The sequence below is a fragment of the Protopterus annectens genome, chromosome 3.part0, assembly GCF_019279795.1.
Source record: "Protopterus annectens isolate FY-2018-M chromosome 3.part0, PAN1.0, whole genome shotgun sequence".
In the NCBI taxonomy this organism is placed as follows: Eukaryota; Metazoa; Chordata; order Ceratodontiformes; family Protopteridae; genus Protopterus; species Protopterus annectens.
This window is the reverse complement of record NC_056731.1, coordinates 1,611,811,530-1,611,830,797: the sequence shown is the minus strand read 5'-3', so window position 1 is coordinate 1,611,830,797 and position 19,268 is coordinate 1,611,811,530. Positions and strand designations below refer to the sequence as shown.

The window sequence follows — 19,268 nt, the reverse complement described above, 5'->3', positions numbered from 1 at the left end:
AGTCAGGATGGAAACTGTATCATGGCACATTAGTTACAAAGTGCTGCATTGTATACCTAAAGAGGGACTACTAACTTCAGCAGCTGAATACCTAATTATTCCTCCTGTTTATTTCCCAGGTATCACAAAGGACATTGATCTTTTCAGCTCTGAGAGAGGTCACCATAATAAGTACAACCTCCTATTTTATTATTCAGTTTTAACTGTATAAGTGGAACTGTAAGTGGGACAGTTACAATTTAATTCCTGTTTTTGGCCATTATCATGTTTGACTATCTAGCTCTACTAACTCCCTGTTTGGCACATCCTTTCCATAATCTTCTCTGGCATCCATTTCCGGGTGGGTAGCAGCAGGATTTGGGTCTTGGTAGGCTATTGTAACAGGTAGTAGGAATGTTTCCTTTATATTTTCTAACTTTTCAGATTATTTGTACACTGCACATCATACTGGTCTTGCTGTAATATCTTCACACCACTTATTTTGCTTTCTATGTGTGCCTTCATGTCACAGACCATCTCCTTGGACACATGCTTCAGGCTTATCTCAATGTCTCTGTTCTGAGTATAAAAAAATCCCCCTGCAGCTTTCTGCTTCAGTTCTACCTCTTGTAGTTGCTGGGTCTGCTACTTAAACCCAGGTTGTTTGTCAAATTTAAGGCTGGAAGAACTGGTAGGTATTGTGGAGGATTGAGGCTTTTAACTGTTAACAAGCAGGACATGTAGTGTAGGGTTTGATTCCCTCAGCCTCAGTTTGCCTGCTTTGTAACACTAAGTCACTTTACCAGATAGTACTGTGGGGGAGTTGGGAAGTTGGGCTAGGCTAGTTAACAATCTCATGGACCACATGCCTATTAGCTACATTAGAACATATTACTTGTCACAGCTGTTTCAGTAGCTTTGTGATAGAGCAAACCAGAACTCTGATTGTGAGCTGACTGCAAGGGTCTGGGTTAGATTCCTGGTTGAAGCATCCAGTTTTTATGTACATGTCAGAGGATCAGCAGTTACCATGTGCACCTTTGATGCTGGAACGTCAGAATTCTGTGGTTCCTGTTCACAGACTAGGTTTAGACATATTTTTTTCTGGTAGTTAGCACACAGGATTAAGGATATTAGCTGTTAATGAGTTACTTCTTCTTGTTCAGGATTTGATTCCCTTAGTCTCCATATGTCTGCTTTGTGACCAAGAGTAAGTCATTTAACTAGACAGCGCTCTGTACAGTTGGCAAAATGTGTTAGGCATTATTGTGGTGTCCTGAATTGCATGCCTAGTGTAACTACCTATGGACTTCTGCATCACTAGAATTTGTGCTGGCCAGAAATAGCCTTTTTACTATCTATCATAACAAGTAGCAGGATTAGTACTGTCACAGTAAAAAAAAGAAAAAAAATCAAACATTTTAGTCATAACATTGAAAAGGGAGGGCAGGAGTGCATTCAACAACAGATAGGAAATAATCCACTAATTTGCAGCACACATCCTAAAACATGCCAAACCACCCAGTATTAAGCCTATAATATTTACAGCTGAGCCTCTCCTACTTATTTATAATAGCCTCCATTCTACAGTCAAGCCCCAAAGATTAGTCTCAAAATAAGTTGCTAGCGACCAACAGTCATCTTCCATTAAATCATGTGCACTGAGGCTTTCCATCCAAAAAACTTAAGTCTTTGCTTAAAAACTAAATCCTTCAGAGACATTGAATACTTCACAGAAGCCTGTTCCATGTATGAGAGCCAGACAAGATAAGTCTCTGTCACACAAGCAGGTTTTATTTCTGGTAATTTCCATTACTTCTCTAGCTCTGGAAAAGCCATATGTAGGTTTGTGTCATAATTTATGTTCATAAAGAGGCTGGAGTTGTGCATTAACAATTTGAATACAAAGTACAAGTCTGTCAGGTAGATTCCGGTACCACTTTTTATGAGTGCAGGTGTCTTCAAATGATGCATTCTGTTTTCAGAGAGTTTCGGGATTTAATGTTAATGTTAATGTTGGAGGTATGCTATAATAGTTCATAATTCAGTTGTGCCAGATGATAGTATAACTTGGCAGTAGTCCACTCACTGTGCTCCTAGAAGGATGGATGATATCAAACCATTTGCTAATGTGCTTAAAAATCTGGTTCACTTTCAAGCTTCAGCCATTGGACATGTAATAACATAGCATATACTTTTTACAGAATTTGTTGTTTGTAACGTACATTGAATTTCCAACCTTCAAAGGTGGCATTAGCCTCTACACTAATCTGCTGCTGGGTCAGGGACTTGTGGTATTTATTGAGGTTTAGTAGTGAACTATGTAGCATTGACTGCAGTAGACGTAATAGTTTTTAGCATGGATAACATAACTGTTAGCAGGTTTAAACAAGGCATTTCCAGAAGGCACAATTTAAAAAGATGGCTTTGATGAGAGCCCCCTTGAATAATAATTATTTAGAGAAGTCCACATAGTGTAGCTTTTCAGTGTAGAATGAGCTGTTGACCCAGTGGCATGATAAAGCAGTGATGTCAAGCTAAGGTCAGTGGCTATGCTCGGTTAGTTTAGTGTATGGCCGTATAAATAACTATGTTTAAAGTAATAATAAAGTGGGTAAACTAAGTGCCCAAACCCATTGTAACCATATTGATTAGCGATTTCAGTTCATTCATCCTGCTTTCTGTACACAGTGTGCAGACAAAGCTGCAAGATTGTAATCAGAATACTTTTTTGAATCAAAATATAGGATTGATAATGTCACTAGCCACAGACTGTTTCCACCAAGTTTTATTTATTTATTTTACATTTTGTAACCAGGAAAGTCCGACTGGACACAGGTCCTTTTTCAGCTGAGGCACAGGGAGAAAATCTCCACATACAAGATGCAACTACCAGATACAAATACAACTCAAATTAGAGTTTGAAGAAAAAATACAAAATGTAAAATTTAAACAGCATACAACATACAATGTACAGTTCAGCAGTGCCGAAAGTATGAAAGTAAATACAGCTGATGAAAGGTACAGGTTGCAATATATACAAATAATGCAATTTGTGAGTTATATAATTTGTGGCCCGAGGTGACCCATAGCATACATAGACTTATATGTAGGGAAATTGGTATAAGACCTGTTGTGGTGTTACATACTAGCTCTACGTTTGAGAGTTACTATACACTCAGACTTCTACTCTTGTTGACATAGATTATCACAGAAAGCACAAGTAGCTGAGAAAGCAGACTCTCAGAATACTGAGATTAGTAGTTTGGTAGTATAATTGATACAAGTGGGTTAGATAGTTTCAGAAATTGAGCGTGAATTAACCAGGGCTGGAGCAAGAGCATAGCCATGTATCTTCCAGATGAGTTTTTTGCATATGTTTAAACTTTGTTAAGGAAGAGTGGGATACTATATCATGGAGCAGTGTTCCATTTTTTAGATATGAAGAAGAGAGAATCACCAGCTGTGTTGTTGGCTTTAATTACTAGTAATACTGATCTATTACTAGAGTGGAGTGTTCTATTATTTGAGTGTGGAAGTATCAAATTTTGGAGGGCAGGGGTTTTGTCAGGTTGGTGAAGGATTTTGTGAGCAAAAATCAATTAGTTATAGAGGAGGAGTTGGGAAAGTTCAAGCCAACTAAGCTGTTTAAGAGTGGAACAATGATGTCTCCTGAAAAGAGAGTCTGTGGCAAACCTGACTGTTTTATTGAGCAGTAATCGAGTTTGACCATTTCAGTCTTTCTCAAGTTTGTGAGTATTGGGGAGGTGTATACGAGTATAGATATGAGATGGGCACATGCAATGGTGGATTTGGCCTGTTTAGTGAGGAATTGTTTATTTTTATATAAAACACCCAATTTCTTATGCACTTTCTTTATGGTCTGGGAGATATGGATGCCAGATTTCATATTACAGTCTATTTCGACCCCTGGAAGTTTAGTGTGAGTAACAGAATAAATTATGGTTTTGTTTTTGGACATAATATTGAAGGAGGGGGCTAGATGTGGTGGATGTTGTTGGGTTAAACAGTAAAGTTTGTTTTGTTAGGGCTTAGAATTAACCTGGAGTTAGTGAGCCATGTTTCAACTGAGAGAAAGGAATCTTTTGTAATTGAATAGAGAGTCATTTGCATATTGGATAATGGAAGAGTGAAGAGAGGAATAATTTAGATTGTTAGTAAAAAGTGAAAGGAGTAGGGGTCCTAAAATGGAGCCTTGGGGAACTCCTATTATAACTGGAAGAAGAGGGGAGAGGTTGTGCTGCTATTGGACAGCCTGCTGGTGACCTGATAAATAGTTTTGGAACCAAGTGATAGAGGGTTGACTGATATTAAACTCAGAATTTGGATAAGTTTGCAATGTGTGACCATGTCAAGGTCTTGTAAAGGTCAGGAAAGATAGTTGGTAGAAATTTCCCATTGTTTCAGTGGTGGTTTACTGTATTGGTGAAGGACATTAAGGCAGAAGTAGTGCAATGGGAGGGATGGGTATTTGATATGTGTGTGTGTGTAAATGATCTATAATTTGTTTATGGATGCATCTTTCTAGGATTTTGGATAGAGTGGATAGTATGTGTATAGGATGATAAGTAGTCAATTCTGTAGCATTGCCGCCTTTGTGTAAGGGTATTATGGGGGAGATTTTCCTAATTTCAGGGACTTTATTTTCGGACATAGATCTGTTGATAAAGATGGTTGCAGGATAGGCTATTGTGATGGCAGCAATTTGCAGAAATTCTGCTGGAAGTCTGTCTGCTGTTAGGGTTGTTGGGTTTAGTTTTTTAAGCAATTTTCTGATGCTGTTGATGGAGACTGGTTGAGAAGTAAAGCAGTTGTTGTTGATGTTTGCCTTGGGTGTTCAGTGGAAGGGAGGATGTTTTGAAGATTAGATAAGGCAAGGCAAGACTGGTTTCAGTGAAATATTTGTTGAATTCGGTAGCTATGTTTTCAGTGGTGTTATTAGTTGATGAGGAGAGTGTGGTTGATATATTGTTAATGGCTGCACAGAACATTTGAGGATTTGTTTGGTGCTTCATTTATATATTTTGGTAGTAATTAATTTTATCTTGCTTATTGGATTTGTTTGCTTTATTCTGGAGCTCTAACTGCAGTTGTCTTGATGATAGGGACCTGGTAGAATGCCAGTGGTTCCAGGTTTGTCTCTAGTTATTAGTAGTGACCTAGTTTCTTTACTTAGCCAAGGAGCAGACGTTGATTTGGTTCTAATGCTTCTTGGAGGTGCACGTGTGTTCAAGATATCTAAAAAAAAGTGGTGGTAAAGAATAGAACTACTTCATCTAGCGGAAGTAGCTTTAGAGGTGTCCAGTTACAGGTTTGTAATGCTGATAAGAAATTGGTGGTGGTAAAATGTGTTTTGCTTTTTATTAGATGGTATGTTGTTTGTTTGTTATGATGAAACCTGTGCCTTATTAGAAAGGTAGGTTGAAGGTTGCTCAGGCTGTCAGGGAGGCAACCAGACTGATAGGAGGGGGTAGGTATGTTTATTAGTATCTAGTCATGGGTAGATTTCTTTTTTATTACCTTATCTATTCTTTTGGGAGATTGGATGACTTGAGTATATCCATAAAGATTGATAAAATTTGTTGGGTTTTCAGAGGAGAAGGACATCCAATCAGGATTTACCCATGATGATGGTTTCATGTGGTACTGAGTTGGAGGTCCAGTGCAGTATGTTTTCCAGGCTAAATATATTGTTTCCTGGAGGGATGTACATCCAAATATGTGTAGTTAATTTCTGATTTGGATAATAATATTTCCTCTTTATTGAAGTTGTGAATTGTTGGATCAAAAACATTTACTTTCAGGTTGTTTTTAAATAGGATTGCTACCGTGCCACCTTTTTTGGTTATTCTGTTTTTGCGTAGGATGTTGTATCCAGGAGGAAGAATCTCATTGTTATTGTTGATTGGTTTTAACCAGGTCTCAGTTAATATGACAATATCAGAGTACAGTGAGAGACTGGCATGTTTGTGAACTTTATTATGCTACTGACATTAATGTTAAGAAAGCGCAGGTTGGAGTTACTGTGATAGGTTAACAAGTTTGTAAAACGAGGTGATGGAATAGGGGTGGGATTGTGCTAATGTACTACGTTGGGTCTTGGGTTGGGGTTGATGTGCCCAGAGAGTTGTAACTCAGTATTTAGATGTAGCAGAAGGTTTTGGAGTTTCAGTATGAGTTTGGTGTGTTTGAGAGAAGTGTGAGTTTTTGGATACAGTGGGAAGAATTTAACAGAAAGTTAATCAATGAAGGTAGTGTTGTAGAGATTGGGAGGTAGAGCAGTGTTGTTATGTGTTAGGTTATGGGGATGTGATGTGGTATGTAGGGTAAGTGTGATTGTGTAATTTAATATGATAGGCACTAAGGTTAGAGCAGAATATTAGTAGTGTAGTGATGAGAGTGTAGAGGGTGGGTGTTTGAGTGAGTCTGGTAGCAAGGGGAGGCATTTTTGGTCAGAAATATGATGTTAGTGTAGGAACAAGTTTGAGTGGAGTGTTGCAAGAGAGGTACTGTAGGGCTATGATGGGAAAAGATGGGGATGACATGGATGATGATGTGGTATAAGCAAGTGTAATAGTAAAAGTCAGTAGTGCAATAGGAGGAGAGCTAGTGATATAGGATGACTTGTGCTATGGTATAAATATTTGCTTAGTATGTTTGCTGTACACAAATGGGAAAGTGAGGTAGAATAGGGGTGATTAATATTTGGAGTATAATGTATGTTGTATAGTAGTGAAGGTGATGGTCTGTGGTTGTATGGGTGGGACATAATGTGGAGGAGGTACTGGACTGTGATTGGTTGAGTGGGTAGTGGGTGTGGGTAAGTGACTATAAGTCTAGGTGTTCTAAGGGTGGGTGGGAATGGGGGTAGGGGCATTGGAGTGAGCCCTGGCACTGCGGAATGGATCAGGTCAGGGTAGCAAGCTAAGAAGGAAAAGAAAACAAATCAGGTAAGTTGTAAGGAAGCTTGAGAGATAAATAACTGCAGAGAAGACTTTGTAGAGTAACTCTGGCAAGGGAGTATTGTCTGTTAAAGCTGAAGTAGTGAGGTAATTAAGGAGAGAAGGCTTAGGACAGGAGGTAAAGAATAATGGTGGAAGAAGAAACAGGTAGAGAAAGGACTAATCTGCTTAATTACAGAGGAGCTGGGGGGAGGATGTAAGCAATAGAAAGGACACACAGCAATGTGGAGAAAGCAAAGTAGTACCTGTAAAGCAGGCAGTTAAATTCAAAGTCTGAGGGAGTGTGCAGTGGATAAGGAAAGGAGAGAGGGGTTAGAGCACAGGGTTTTGCTGTACAAGGAGCCAGTGCATTTAAAATAGGATGGGGGAATAGTTAAAAATAGAACAGCAGGCTTTACATACATTAATAGAGAACTGTTTAATGGGTGGCCAGAGTCTGGAACTTTGACTGCTAGAAGGTATTCCCATACACACAAACTGAGTGTTTCCCAACAAATAGTGCAAGTCTGCAGGCTAGAGGAAGGGCCAGTGCAGGGTCAAGTACAACTTAATAAAAGGAGGGAGAAAGGACAGGTAATACAACAGGGAATACTAACAGGTACATGTAGGTGCAAACAGAGGTAGGTAAGGAAGTTAGGTGGTGCAGTGTGCATCAGGAGAGGATGGGAAGGTATTATAATTGAAGCAATAACTCAAGAGAAAAAGGCTAGCACTGCATCAAAGAGAAAGAAGGTTATGGAGGGTAGCTAGAAGTAGTGGTAGGAGGAGATAAGTGAGAGGATACAGGGGAAACAACAAGATAAGGTAAAGGGGAGAGAGAAATAGGACAGTGCAACCAGATAATATTACACAAAAACTGTGAATAACCAGGTATACAAAACAAATGATGGCTGAAGTGGAGCTTCTGCAAGATGTATACAATCAGGTATTGAGAAATCATACTATAGATGATATTCTACAGATTGCTAGATAAAAAAGAATGGCAGTGCAAGCTAAGTAGATATATGTATTATAATATTTATGACATTTACTGTTGAACATCAGAATCAACTGCACATTTTCGAGGGCTTTTTACTTGAATAAGTAATATAATGTGTAGCTATTAACACACCTAGAAATTGCTAATGTTACTGGACAGTGTGGAATGCTGACTAATATAAATAGTGGCACAAACAATGCCAGTATTCAAAAAGGTAGAACAATATAGTTAAAATGGCAGTGTAAGCCTAGCTTGTCTGACTTTTCACATATTTCCAAATCAAACAGTATGGTCAGATATTATTCTAGTGCATAATTAACCAGAACTATCAAGGTTTTAAAGACAGCAATCCATTTATCTCTGTAAAAATACACCTAATAACGACACCAAGCATATAGCCATTGGCAGACACAGGATGTAAAAAAAAAAAAAAAAAAAAGTGTCAAAGGACCACTTCTAGCTCACACATCAGAAGTGGAATGGCACTATTAGATATCACACAGTAGATATGATACAGCCAAATCAGTATTGCAGGACTATTGCTAGTATATGGATGTAATTCAGAAACTTCAAAAGCTCTTTATTGATAGCCAGATTTTTTTCACTGCTGCTTGCCATATTAATTTGCATGTAGCAGCATCTTCCTTCGAGGCTTAGCAAAAGGTTTTCTCACTCTTACCCATGATGTATTTCAATGTATTTTAATTTGAAGTCATATTTTCTTTCAGTGTTATCAGCATCCCTCTGCTTAAAATGACCGAAAAGCTTATTTTGTTCATAGAATGTTTTGTCATTAAATGTACCTTTGAATTACTTAAACATTGTAAACCAAATAGCAGTACCAATGTTGTGTAATGCAACCAGTTACTGCAAATGTTGTCCTTCAGCAGCCGACGGTTCTGTGATCGGCTTCCTGAAGCTGTCTCTCATTATCTGCTTTTGGTATAGGATAAGATTTTTTATCATTTTACTGTGCGAGTCAAGTTGCACAGGTGCTGTTGCTTACCTTGAAGATTACTTCCCCTGCCGCCGCCACCCCCACTGTGGCTTTTCTATGCCAGTTAAACACTGTGTTTATGCAGTTGGCACATGCACACCTTGTCCTGCTTTTTTCTGCTTTCTGCAGAATGCACAGGAACTTTACACAGGGACATGTTTAATCTAAATAGGTTATTTTCAGTTAAGTAGTAACAATAACTCTTAGCTGTTTTTTTACCTTAACTGAAAATGCCAAACCTCATTCCCTGATTTCTTGCACTATTGAAAATAACCTTGCAGGTCAAAAACTTGCCTAGCTTGCCCTATTTGACCCAGACAGTATAAACTTTTTGTAGCAATTAAAACTGCACCTCTTTGTATATTTGCTGTAGATCAACATACCTGTTCATTATATTAGTTGATCTGCTGATATGTGATTATTTGAACGTATATGTGATTGCATTCAGCTTGACCTCAGATCACTCACCATTAGGATTGCTGTATCCTGCTTCTGTCCACTTCAACAGATCCATCAGAAGCCCTCAATGAACTTCTGGCTGTTCATCTCATTGCCACTGTGATGGAAAATGTTTATCGTTAACTGTTTTATAATTCTTGTGAATGTTCCCTTGTCCCTTTTTATCTGTACTTCATGTATTTTGGTGTAGCTTCCATTTTTTTTTGAAGGAACTGAACCTTTAGGGAATCTGTGTTCTCTCCAAAAGTTAAACATGTTTTTGACACTAACAACTTCCTCCTGAAAATTTTCATGTTGAATGTCGTAATTTGTCTTTGTATGAAACATACTTCAGAAGATTGCATTTTTCAAAAAAAAAAAAAAAATCAGCCCTGTTATGTGATCCGGAAGATTAAAAACTGCCAAAGGCCCTTCTATTATTAAAGTAGTAGCTAAAATCCATGGAAACAGCTAGCTGCTGTTCTGAAACAGAGACCAAAGTGGCAGAGGAGACCGATATTAAACATCACAAGTCATAATGTGTCCACTAAGTCTGTGTGCATTCCAATTATGCACAAACAACTAAAAAGGGGGAAACACACAAAAAAATCATCCCTTAAATCAGAACACCTACTTTTTGTTTAAACCTGTATGTCTCCAAAACATATTGTATGTAAATAAGTTTTATATGTAAATATTACTAGCAACGTAATGTATCTTTTTATCTAATCTTCATCCCTCACATTTTAGACAAACCTGAAGCAATTCTCTATAAACATTCTGCTACTTGTATAAATGGTAGAGCGGTAGCGTTGTCACCTCACAGCAAAAGGTTCTCCCATTCGATTCTCTGCTGGAGCGCCTTCTGTGTGGAGTTGGCATGCTCTCCTCGCGGTCAAGTGGCGTTAAAAAGACATGCGTGAATGGGCATGCCTTCGTCGAAGGTTGGGCATCGGGCTGGCACCTCAGCACCATAAAAATCGACTGCCGATCATTAGCGGACCGGAGTTCCGCTGTGGCGACTCCTAACCGGGAAAAGCCAAAAGGAAAACAACAACAACAAAATTAAGTTGTTAAAATGGTTTACTATTAAAAAATGGAACCTCAAAATAATTTTTAATCAAAATGTCGAAAAAGTCATACCGATTTCAATATTTCTACGTGTCGGTAATGCTGAATGCTTATTTTCTGATGTTTTTTAGATTGTTAATGTCAGTATACCTGAACGAGTAGTTTGAAGTGTTGATGTGGTCTGTCAGTGTTTAGTTGACTTCCTGGTTACGTAACAACTCCCAAACTGCATCAGTTATTCCATCTTTTTTTATCCCTATGCTTTTTAACCAAAGTCACAACAACATATCCCTTATAATCATAGTAAAAAGTGATAATAGAATTCAGAATCAGTTATATGAACATGTAATACTTGCTAGAGGTATTAGTAAAGTATACGATCATGTCACATATAACAAATAGTATTTCATTAATCAAACATAACTGGAGTTCATACATGGACATGTTTTTTCTCCAAATGTTTGTTTTAAAGGTTAAACATTGTATCTAAAAAGTGTAGTGCTGTGCAACTAACTGCAGGAAACAGCGAGATGTCAGCTGATCTCTTCATGAAAGTTGCTGTTGTGTCTTTTGGGTTATCCCGGTTAGGGGTCGCCACAACGGAACTCCGGTCTGCTAATGTTTTGTAGTGGATTTTTACGTGCCGAGTTACCAGCCCTGACGCACAACCTTCAACAAAGGCACGCCCTTTCAAGCATGCCTCCACACAGAAGATGCTCTAGCTGAGAATCGAACGGGGCAACGTCTTACTGTGAGGCAACAACGCTACGGCAGCACCACTACCACGGGTTGATCTCTTCGTGAAAGTAATCTTTCAAAAATGCTTCCTTTTCCACTAAACAATGTCTCTTAGGAGAAGAGGGCAAGCAGCTCAACAGCCTGCTTTTTAAATCTTCAAAATGATTCTGTTTTGGTTGAATGGCATGCAGTACATCCAACAGGAATAACTTCTGTTTTCCCATTCAGCTTTGCAAAGGCCCATGCCAGCCTTCTTCTGCATTTTGGCTACGGGGATAACCTAATGTACCTGTATCCCACCGATTCCACAAAGTAATTTCAAACAATGGGGCAAGACTTTCAGATGTAGAACTTCTTATCCCATAATGTCTTGGTCGACTGAGAATATAGTTTTCTCTAAAAAAAAAAAAAAAAAAAAAAAATGCCTAAAGGTTTTCTTACACCAGGCATATCACACACTATTTCAGAAAACGTACTAAGTATGTTATCTGGTGCCACGAAGTCTAAAGCAAGACTTTCTTTGCAAAGCATAACAAACAGCATACTACTGCCAAACTAAGAAGCCAAATGTAATTTCTGAATTTGTCTCCATAAGATCTGATATAAATGGAACCAGCAACCCTTTGCTGTAATATTTGGCAAGTACCACTTAATAGAATTCACGACCCCTTTCACTTAGAAGCATGTTCAACTGTAAACATCCATATTGAGAACATAAGTACACAGTTCCAAAACTGATGTAAAATTCCATACACTACAGGAATAATTTTTCATTCAATACTATCTTCTAAACAGCCATCAATTGTATAGACTAGTTTACATTCCCAAATACTTATAGGGCATGTACCATCAACAATTATATATTCAGCTGAACACATCATTTTCAAATTTCCTTCAGTTGTAACTCACATGTTGCAATATGTTCAGTTGTAAAATTATTGTTTTTAATAGGAATCATTTCAGGTGTAAGATCACATAAAGACTCCATGTCTGCAAACATTCTTTGACTTTTTTTTTGCTTCACCCTGCTACCACTCTGCTTCAATACCAATGTATTAGGTAAAGTATTTGCAATACTAGTAGATGTTCTTGCAAGCACCTCTGAAACTGTTTTGCAATGGCCTTCCACAGAATGTTTGGCACGTCTTTTAATGTCTTCTCTAACTGCCTCTACTTTTATAGGATCAGGAGCATGAAAATGGCTAGATGACTTCTCTAACCTCTCTCCATCAAATACTACTTCAGTTATAGATCTTCCTTTACATTTATCTTTTGATTTCCTTATACAACACCAATACTTCCTACGGTCACAAGTTTTCTCTAAGTAGTATTGGTATCCTTCAACAGTTAAGAATTCTTTCCCTTTCTGAGACTTTACTGTCCCATAAATGTTTCCAACTGTGCCAGGAATAAAGCTGTCAACTTCAAGATCCATCCGGTAATGTTTTTGGAACTTACAAATTAAATACTGCTTGTATTTACCTTCATTTTCGCAGAATGTACACTTTTTAAATTACTTATACATAATTAACTTACCAGTTTTTGTAATCCTACACACAGCCCTTTCTAGTGGTATTTCTTTCTTATCGTGTATATACACTAAGTTACAGCATTCATTAACTGAAATTGTTTTGCAGACGTCATAACATCACCTGCTTTTACCATCTTACAATGCCGAGGTTCTTAAAGTAAAGTACAAATTGCAAAATTGTTAATGGAATCTTTGTTTTTCATTAGAAAACAGGTAATTTATTAAGACATGCTTTTAGAAACACGCATTTGACTATTTTTAAAATGCTGTTATGCATTTCTGGTTTTTAATAGTAAAACATATATATCTACAATCATCAAGAAGGGACACAGTGGTAGAATATATGCAAACAGGCGAATAGAAAATAAATAACACCACAGTAACTTGACAAAAATTTAATGGCAGGCAGATAAAACAACAACAAAATCCAAAGATAATCTCAAAAGTCAAAACTGATCAGCGCTTTCACTGAACACTGTCAGCTTCTTCAGACCCTATACAGTACTTGCACAAGTTCACAGGTAAATACAAATCATACCATCTAGTCATCAAATGAACAGCCTCCTTTCACACCACCTGTTCAGTTAGTTAATTGATCAATTAATCTCCTAAGCAACCCTTTCCCTTTAAGGGCTACCCTTAAGGAAACCTTCCCATTCAGTCCCTTATACTTATCAGCTTGCAATTGTAAAATCTAGTACAATACTTTAATTTCTGTCTTATTAGAAATATCACGCATCCTTAAATCTTCCTGACTGATTTTAACAGCCATAAAACTAAAACTGTGACCTTTATCTGTCTCAATAATATGTTTAGTCAGGGGATTATTCACATCCTCCTGTGTAATGCACCTTATATGCTTCCTCATCCTCTCCAACAAAGTTCTCTTGGTTTTACCAATGTAAAAAACTTTGACAGATAATACTTTGTGCTAAGTATACTAGATTCTTTGTGTTGCAATCGGCTGAAACATTAAACTGGATTTTACAGTTGCAGGCTGGTAAGTATAAGGGATTGAATGGGAATTGAACATCAATTAACTAATTGAAAAAGGTGATGTGAAAGGAGATGGTTCATTGGAGGACTTGATGGTATGATTTGTATTAACCTGTGAATTTGTGCAAGTATTTTATATGGTATGAACACTCTTAACAGTGTTCAGTGAAGGCGCTTACCAGTTTTGACTTTTGCGATTATCTTTGGATTTTATTGTGGTTTTATCTACCTGCCATTAAACATTTGTTGAGTTACAGTGGTGTTATTTATTTTCTAGATATATATGTGTGTGTGTGTGTGTGTGTGTCTCTCTCTCTCTCTCTCTCTCTCTCTATATATATATATATATATATATATATATATATATATATATATATATATATGTGTGTGTGTGTGTGTGTGTGTATATATATATATATATATATATATATATATATATATATATATATATATATATATATATATATATGTTAAAATATATATGAAAATAATGTTCTGATATGTGTTTTGTGATAGGTTAGTTTTTTTGGTGCCAAGTTTGAATTAATTGAGTTGGATTGGTGTCTTTTTAATGAGTCAAGTATAAAATAAGTGTTTTAGCACTGTTAAATAGGTCTGATGAAGCAACAAGGAGAGTTGTGAAAGTGCTTATCATTTTTATTTTTATATGAAGTAAAGATATATGTTTTAACCGCTTTTATTGTCATTTTCAATACTGAATAGTGCATGTTCAGCTGTGAATTGACTCTGTTTGTATTGGATTGTTTACATACAAGTTTTGGAGCAGAGCATTACTGTATTTGTTGTAGCAGTTGGTTTTGTGATTTACTGTTCTTTTCATCTACAACCAGGAAAGAGCATGGCAGAAGGGAGTAATAGTGATTATTTTGAGCTGCCTTATAATCCTAATGCTGGCCTACATAGCAAGAATGAGAGGCTTATGAAATATATTTCACCTAAAGAAAATCCGCTTTTCAATATGGTGTGCTAACAGAAGGAACTAGTGACTGTGACATGAGTAAACTGAATGACAAGTCTGAATTTTTGGAAAACAGCTTGTTTAAGTTAAAAAGACTAGAGGCTCAGAGAGAACATTTTGAAGCATGTTTAAATTTTAGACTTATACCCCGGGGGCTGAGAGTGTTACGTATGCCCACGGATGGTAACCAGTATCCTAGTCTTTTATCTAAGTGGCGACAACTTAATATTGAAACTAGTCTTTCATATGTAAAGCTTTTGACAATTTTTCTCCAGAAGAAAATGAATTAAGGGAATGTATTAAGGTGTCACAGAGGAATTTAAATGAACTCTTTCCTACAGCCTTAGTTGATAAAACAATGTCTGATTTGATAGACCTGGCTGCAATATATGAGAAACGGCTTATGCAACAAAAGAAGAGAATGTTAGAAAGAGATATGAATGACTTAAAATATGGACATGTGTTTACATGGCCACGAAGAACAGTGCAGGCTACTTTAGAATCTCAGGACAGGGAAGGTCTTGGTCTGAGTGGTGGTGGACCTGAAGTACCTATGGCTATACCAATAGGCCCTGTTGAGAATAATAGTAACCCCACCCCCAATATGATTGCACGGAAGCAAGTAGAACATGAAAATTGTCATCCTACACCCTTGGTACAGAGCCATAATAAGTCACCTGTAGAAACAGGTGATGTAAGGAGAAAGTCCTATTTTGCTGACAAATCAAAAGAGAAAAACAACCAGGTTTTTCCAACATTTCCTGTACCCATTGTAGAGAGGATAGGCAGAAGGAACAGTTGCTCAAAAAGTTGGAGCAGGGCCAAGTGAAAAGGCGAGAGTGAGATAGAAGCAATCGGATGATCAAGAAGATGGGGGTCATCAAGGGACAATTTGATTTGGAATATATCTGCTAGGGTTTTGACACATTGTGAGAAATCACTTTTGCAAAAGGGACTTACATTTACACATGCACAAAGAGCCAGTAGTGCTCAGACAATAATTGATTTAAAGATGTTTGTTAGGAATGTTGGACTCAAATTGCTGTTTGGTAATACAAATGTGGTAAAAGTGTTTAAAAGGCCTACAACTTTTATGCCTAATGGACACCCACTGTTGGAAGCCTTTGAGAAGTTATGTAATAGAGACCTGTATCAGTATTTTAACCAACAACAGCAAGGTAAAAATTGTTTTACTAATTTGACAAAAGATGAAATGCTTGCTTTAGATAATTTGATGAATGATGAGGAGATTGTTATTAGGCCAGCCTATAAAGGAGGTATCAGTTGTGGTGATGGATAGAAGTTTTACTTTGAATCCTTGAAAAATATGCTAAAGGATAGCAATACTTACGAAGTGATAACTGTTGATGATACACAAGTGTTACACAGATGTATACTTAATATGTTAGAAGATTGCCTTCTAAGCAGATGTATTGATATAGATCTATATATTTTTTGAAAATAGATTTTCCTGCGATACCGTGCATTCATGGTTTACCAAAAATTCATAAACATATGAATAAATCACCCTTTAAGCCATTAGTGGTCATTGTATTATAATCTTAGTGCTGGTATATATATATATATATATATATATATATATATATATATATATATATATATATATATATATATATATATATAATATGCAGGGTGTGTGGGGGGTGCAGCCCCCCTGCAAAAACATAGAAAAAAGGTAGATTTTTGTTATTTATTTTTTAAGTTAGAGTTTTCAGAAATTTCATCATATTGTCTCGAAAATATGAATTTCGACTTTCTGAAAACTCAAGCTTCTGACATATATATATATATATATATATATATATATATATATATATATATATATATTTTTTTTTTTTTTTTTTAATCTGTTAGATTATCAAACTTCCAAAATTCACATGGCTGTGCTGAGACCATATGATTTGAAGGTTTGGAACTTCGAACATTAAAAAAATAACTAACAAAAAAATTCATTTTTAATATTTTTGCAGGGGAGCAAGCCCCCTGCACCCCCCACACCCCCTGCCAATTAAATATACCAGCTCCAAAATTGTAATACATTGCAGAAAAGGATAAATTTCCCATTTCATGCTGTACCGCAATCTCTATTCAGAATGTTCGAAGTTTCAAAACTTCGATCATATGATCCTGACCTTATGACTTTTGAAATATCGATAATCTGATAGGGATCCATATATATTGATAGAAATATTTATATTTCTCTCTCGTATGCCATTGCACATTTTCTTTCACCTGGTCAACAAATAAGCAAATGAATTTAGTTTGTACTGTAAGGACAATCTTAACATGTGCAATCCTACACTCTCATGCTGCTGTGTACAGTATTATTCTTATGACTCTCTGGGGGGAGGGTTGTGTGTTTTTGCTGTTATTATTGATTAATTTATCCTTCTGTGGGTCTTGTATTGAATATCTTTACTGTTGTTCTTGTTATCCTTGCTTCCTATGTACTCTCTGGTGAGTTGATGCTCGGAATTTCATTTAGGCTGCACTTCTGTAGTCCTAAATGACAAAGTTTACTTTGATTTTGACTTTGACTTTTGACTAGTATCTTTTCTAAGAAATTTTTTTTTGTATTTATTATATAGTGTTATTTCTAACCAGCCATTTTTTTGTATTCATAACAATTACTTACTGGCAAGTCCACATTTTCGGTGGTTTGATGAGAAGCACTGTAAACAAAAACATGTATTGATGGGGTATATATCAGTAACTCAAAACGGCATGAACACCATTTCATCGACATGTGTGTCGAAATTCCCAGGTAACCGAATGGCCAGATCACAGATTTCTTTCCTAGGGAGGTCATCTACACACAACACACAAGTACAAACATTAGAAACTGGGGGGCATTGCCACCCCCAATGTGGGCGGCTGCGCCACCCACACCCCCCTAACTAAATATACTAACTCCGAGATCGCACTACAGTGGGGAAAAGGGCAAATCCACAGCAAGAGCCAGCCAATTTTTTTCCCTAGGAAAAAATACTCTGTGATCTGGCCATTCGGTTAACAGGGATTCGACACATATGTGTCGATGCAACTGTGTTCGGCGTTATGCCGTTTTGAGTTCCTGATATAGACCCTAGTGATGACACAATACAGCTTATAAAGCGTACAGTAAATTACAAGTCAGTCAGTCCTAAGTAGGACAAATGATGAACTAAAGTGACACAAAATTAATTACACAGATTTAATACCGCAACTGATGTAGTTAACTAGATGAAGGTATGTTTCATAGTTTAAGGTCTTCTAAATGCAGAATTTAAAATTTTGAGATAACTGTGGAGTGGTAGTTATCTGTCATTGCAAATGTCCTTCCCAAATAGGCAAGTAAGAATTTACTTGAACAGTGCAAAAAAAGTAGTCCTGTAGATGAAACTGAGGATGAAGACTGTAAGTATAAATTAGATTAGACTGAAAATGTCTTGAAAGGTGCAAGGCCTAGGAAATACCACAGATGTATGACCAGTTGGAATGAAGGAAGTTTTTTTTTATTGATGAGTTTGAAAGTATTCTGTTAAGAGTTGCATGTAAGGTTATACAATCTTTAGGCGAGCTATTTTGGACCATACATCGGTAGTTGGTTTTAAAGATGTGAAGTGAGAGAGAGAGAGTGGACATCAGCAGAAATGAGAGCTGAACTTCATCAGTCAGTCCTGGTGCACATTTGTTGACATTGGTATTTATTCCTTATTTGAATATAGTTTCAGAAACTTTCACATGCATTCCATTCTGTGGAAATGACTTTTTGTTCTACAGTACTTAATAAGTCTCCTTTACTTGTAGGATGGCTCCCTGCAGGCTGGGGATGACAGTCCATTTTCTGACTCTGTTACTCTCGAACAGAAAACAAACAGCATTGGAGGATCAGCTGGGCATGTCAGTCTGTGGATGCAGTGGATGTTGCCAAAAGTTACTTTGAAGTTATTTGCACCAGAGCCTGGAAAGAAAGGTACAGGTATGCCAGTATTATTGATCTTAAATAGACTTGACAGCTTTAAGAAGGCAGGAGACTACCATTCATTAAATTATGTAATAGCCACTTGTGGTTTCTCCGGTAGTATTGTGCATGCTATTCCTTGTACATTGCACAAACATTTAGGCTCATAGAGTTTTGTTACATCACAGTCTGTCAGCTTTTGACCAGTAAAAGCAAGGTAACTATTCTACAGTCATGCAGTATGCCAAGTGTTGCATCTATGCATCTCTTCACCTGTGCATAGGTTTCATACATAGCTGTAATTGCTTGCGTTTATATCAGTCGATTTATTAATTGTATTCACATAGCTTGATACAACTGTTGCTTCCTTTCCAAATGTTCTAAGCCTCATTATACTTTCTTAATTCTAGAGTGAGATATCTGCAGTGTAAATGTGTTTATAGAGCTCTCACCAACTTCTGCACAACCTGCACTAGTGCTTTGTTTTGTGTTATTTTGTTTGTGATCATTCTGGCCACTGATATCACAGTCATGTATTTATAAAATGTATTTTGCCTATATATGTATATATATATATATATATATATATATGTATATATGTATATGTATGTAT

General features: G+C 36.8%; 1 protein-coding gene across 1 annotated transcript in view; it reads left to right on the top strand.

Moving 5' to 3' along the window:
• The window catches only part of VPS13B (vacuolar protein sorting 13 homolog B), a 5,424,989-nt gene that overhangs the window by 2,848,933 nt on the left and 2,556,788 nt on the right, over positions 1 to 19,268 (top strand). Inside the window, exon 26 of the mRNA XM_044065647.1 lies at positions 18,502 to 18,673. Within this exon, the coding sequence (XP_043921582.1) occupies positions 18,502 to 18,673 (172 nt within the window). The remainder of the gene's footprint in view (positions 1 to 18,501; positions 18,674 to 19,268) is intronic.